Source organism: Cibotium barometz, chromosome 59, assembly GCF_041138505.1.
Source record: "Cibotium barometz isolate CiBa-2024 chromosome 59, ASM4113850v1, whole genome shotgun sequence".
In the NCBI taxonomy this organism is placed as follows: domain Eukaryota; kingdom Viridiplantae; phylum Streptophyta; class Polypodiopsida; order Cyatheales; family Cibotiaceae; genus Cibotium; species Cibotium barometz.
The window spans coordinates 14544454-14549052 of NC_141104.1; the positions used below are offsets into that span (position 1 = coordinate 14544454).

The following is a 4599-nucleotide window of genomic DNA, read 5'->3' on the forward strand; positions in this document are numbered from 1 at the left end:
TGTAGGATGGGCTACACTCTAGTGTGTAAACACACTAATGGTAAGTGTCTAAGTGATCCTGCTCAAACACACTAATACAAGCAAGATAAGCGTGCTATAGCATGCAATCCAAGGGCTCCCCTTATTTGTAGGATGGGATACACTCTAGTGTGTAAACACCCTTATGGTTAGTGTGTAAGTTATCCTACACAAACACACTAATACAAGCAAGACATGTGTGCTACGGCGTGTGGTCCAAGGGCTCTCCCATTATTTGTAGAGGATGGCCTACACTCTAGTGTCTAAACACCCTAATGGTAAGAGTCTTAAGTGATCCTGCACAAACACACTAATACAAGCAAGATAATGTGCTTATAGCATACAATCCAAGGGCTCCCCTTATTTGTAGAATGGGCTACACTCTAGTGTGTAAACACCCTTTTTGTAGGATGGGCTGCACTCTAGTGTGTAAACACCCTTATGGTTAGTGTCTTAAGTGATCCTTGTGTGCTATAGCATCTATTCGGATGCACATTGGGTTGTTGAGTGCCCTGACATCTGAAAGATGTTGAACTATGCTTGAGTAGGGCGAAATCAGAGGAAACTTTAGTGGAGGCTTGTGGTAGTGCTTGCATGTATGTGCATGTATCTTTTCCTTAAGAGGAAAACATGGGTCATAAGACATGAATCCTAAGCTTGTGACATGGCCCTGGAGGGCAGCAGCAATACATCCAAGCAGCAGTTCAGACAAGAATATGCAAGAAGGCATTGGGCTCTAACATGGCTCATCAAATCCATCTTCAACACCTGGGGTGGCTTTTCCCAGCCAGAAGCTTTGTGATTCCAGCCTTACTTCATGCACGGTCCTACACTCTAGATTGCAGAGCAGCAATGTTAATCAAGGCTTCAAAAACTGCAACAAATGTTTAAAGATGACTTAACATGGCACATGAGTCCAAATCTAAGTTTGCTTGTATCATAAAGGGAGAGAAGATTGCACAATCCACAGTGGAAATTATATACATGCTTGGAATAATTTGCAAAATAAGTGATATGTAGCGGCAAATACATAGCACAACATGCTAATTTGCCCCAAAACACAACTGAAAGGTTTGCTTAGGTTAAAGAAGCTTGCAAATTCTGGAGCTGTACATAAGGCACAGTAAAGCAAAACCATCCACTTACAAGACCATCAAACGCAACACCTGAAAACTAGAAAGAACACAATTTAACTTAGTTTTTCTTCATCTTCTAAAATTACTTTGATGACAATCCTCATTGCCCATCAGCTGCCGTTTCGAATCTCTATTCTTTCCATTGCCATTACTGTCACAAAACACAAAGAGAGTTCTCTCTCTCTTCTTTATGTACAACATCGATGATAACGACAATGTCATGCAAAAAAAAGATCATCATCCTCATCAGTAATGGCCATGATCATGATGCTGCTGTTCCGTCACTACATCATGTGTTTATGATGATCATGATCACAATGTTGTCTATGATCTTGCTTCACATAATGATATGATTATTTCTAATAATGATGTTCATATGCTGTTCATAATGATGTTCATATGCTGTTCCATCACTACATGTGTTTGTCCATGATCATCATGTGATAATGATGATGGCATGTGTGGTTGTTCCTCTTCTTCTTCAGGTTCTGTTCAACATCAATGGTGAGTCGAAACACAAAGCGAGAACCCGACAACAGCTGGATCTTGCATGTCTAGCTGCATAGAGGACACATGATGAGCCCATTCTCATTGCATTTAATGCATCTCACAACTTGATCCAAATTATCCAAAACCTTGCAGCTGCCGCTGCAAGTGAGGCAAGGGATGAACCTCACATCAGCACAGCCCTCGCAAACCTTCCGAAACAAACCAAAAGATGGCAAGTCTCTGATTAATCTGATAAGAACACCATCTTCATGCAATTGCCTCACATCTTCCACCCCTCCTATGTATCTCCCCTTGATAAACAGCCTGGGGACCTGCAACCTCTTGTTGCCCAAGAGCTCTGTGAGCTCTTCCCTGAACTTGGAATGCATCCATACATCCCTCTCATCCACATAAACACCCAGCCCTTTCAAAATGAGCCTCAAATCACAGCATTCTTCATAAGTTTTCCTAACTCCTCTTAAGCTGGTGAAGTACAACACCACCTTCTCTTCACCTCTGGGTGGGCATTTAGGCTCGAAGCTCTCCAAATCAGAAGACAGTCTGTCCATGTTGAGCTCCTCGTTCCATGGCAAGACCTTGGAAGACATTTCTTTCTTCATCGATGAACTGTGAGGTAGTTTTTCCTTAGGTGTGACTATCTGCTCTGATTGTGGGCTTTCAGCATCTGAACTGGTCTCTGAGGATACCCATGTGTGATTACCCGATGAAGATGAAGAGTTTGTCGAGCTTCCTTCATTATTGACATTCATAAGCGTCCAATCATCTTGGGGCAGTGCAACGTCCTGCAATGCTTGCTCAAATGTGGCCATGAGGGATGGATCAAAGAGGGGGCTGCTAGAACCCATCATGGGACTTTTCCATGGACTCCTGATGGGGCTTTTCAATGGACTCCTCATGGGGCTCTTCAAAGGACTCATCATGGGACTCTTCAAAGGGCTTTTTAGAGGGCTTTTGATCTCAGAATATCCTGAAAATTCATTGTAGAAATGCACCTCTTCTCCACTGAAGCTCAATCTTGATTGAAGACCAGAACCGAGCTTTCTCTGTGCAGAATTCGGCCCTTTCGTTTCCTCCTCTTCCACCTGCAAGAAGTACTTTTTCCACACAGGGGATCCCACCTCTTGAAAGCAAGAATCAAGCTCATGAACGGTGTTAAAAGACAATGATTTCTCAACAGCACGGCATTCCGCTGCTGTCCTCAAGGGTGAGGGTGTTCGGCTACTGTCTTCATCAAGCCCCTCCATGAGCTCCCATGTGTTGATGGTCTCCAAGTCACCCATGTCACTCTCAGGCACCTCTTCAACTGGATTAAGCTTCATGTTGTCTTGATTATCCTTGACCAATGCAAGCTTGTCTTGCAGAATGCGCACAAAGCTGCCTGTGTTGGCTTGTTCGCCCGGTTTCTCCATGTTGATGATGCCATATGAGCTTGAAGCCAAGGAGACAATGTGGCAGCTGTCTTCTTCACTCTCTGCATGGTAATGGATAGGTGCAGAGACGCTGCGAGACACGGGGGCATACCAGCTCTCTCTTGCTGCGCGTTTTCGAGCGGCTTCCTTAGAAGTTGCACAGCCCATTTTGTTGTTGGCTAAAAGCTTTGATATGCTTCCAATGCAGCAGTATCTTTCTCTCTGTGAAATGATGCTATAAAGCCCACCTTTGCCCTTTCAACTCCGAAAGAATGCAGAAAAGTGATGTGATAAAAAGAGTTGTTGTGGGCTTTAAACCCAGTAACGGCAAAGATTCTAATGAGGTGCTTCACGGAAAACGATGATTTTAATGCTGGCCGGCAAAAGTATATGAGCAGAATTTAGAGTAAAATGCTACCCAAAACCGGAAGTTTAAGCCACAAATGCTGCCGACAGCTGCCCGAAGGGTTCTTCCCAGGGTGTAGATTCGAGCTTTGAGCAATAAATGAGATAATTAATTGCTGACCAGAACTGCGAAGAAACTGCCCAAAGTGGAATATGGCTCAGAAAACGCCGTTGCACAACACAAAGATTTGCACAAATCAATCGCTAGACGCTGCCCCCATCTGCAGATGTGCAGGCCAAGACGAAGATTGGGGCATTGCTAAACGGGACGACTGAATGGAATCAGCAGGAAAAGCTGCCCAAAACTACAACGGCGCTGCCCAATGTGAGATTAAGCAGAAAATTCTACCCAAAACAGAGGTAAAGCAGAAACGCAGCAAAGAGCATGAAAGATTGCCCAATACTGCAGAAACGCAGGGTCAAACAGAAAATGCTGCCCGGAACAGAGATTAAAGCGAGGTTAAGCAAGAAAGAGCCCAAAACTTCAAAAAATGCTAGGAATCGGGCACGATAAGCAGGAAGATGGTGCCCAGAACGGCAGAAAACACTACTCAACACAGATACGGTATTGTTCTCTCTCTCCCTAGCTCGCTCTTAACAGCAGATGAGAGCCCAATAATGAACAAAGCCAGGGAGAAGAGATTGAAGGTCCAGCGATGGCGGCATGCAGGGGGGGAGAACTATCAAAAGGGGCAAAGCGCGTGGTAGCTGGAGGCAAGTAGCCAGAAGAACCACCCTTTGAATGTTTCACCTTCCCTCACCTTCCCTGCTTTGCTTATGGCAGATCCTATTTTCATACTCTTTCAACAGCGTGCTAGTCATTCAAACCATCCTACCTAAGCATCCTATTTTCAATTCCCATGTGACCAGGCCGCTCTTTGACATCTAATGTCAAAAATTGACATTGATTCTGTCAACGGTTCCTTGCCCCATTTTATTACATTTTTTTCCACCTTCATATTTGCCCCTCTTGGGAGTTGGCACTCCCCATGCCCCTCCCCTCTCTTCAATAAATTTGTATACCTTGTAAAACCCCCACCCCTAGGACTTGCTAATAACCAACCTACCCCCACTCCTCTTCCCATTGGTTCCACTCAGTCATGTATCTGCAGAGGGGGTGT

General features: G+C 44.5%; 1 protein-coding gene across 1 annotated transcript; it reads right to left on the reverse strand.

Annotated features, from left to right (window-relative positions):
• Positions 1-1269: 1269 nt before the first annotated feature.
• Positions 1270-4262, reverse strand: LOC147605510 (uncharacterized protein At3g28850-like). The gene has a single exon (XM_086793384.1). The coding sequence runs from the start codon at positions 3239-3241 to the stop codon at positions 1709-1711; it is 1533 nt and encodes a 510-aa protein (XP_086649510.1). The 5' UTR covers positions 3242-4262; the 3' UTR covers positions 1270-1708.
• Between the last annotated feature and the right edge of the window lie 337 nt (positions 4263-4599).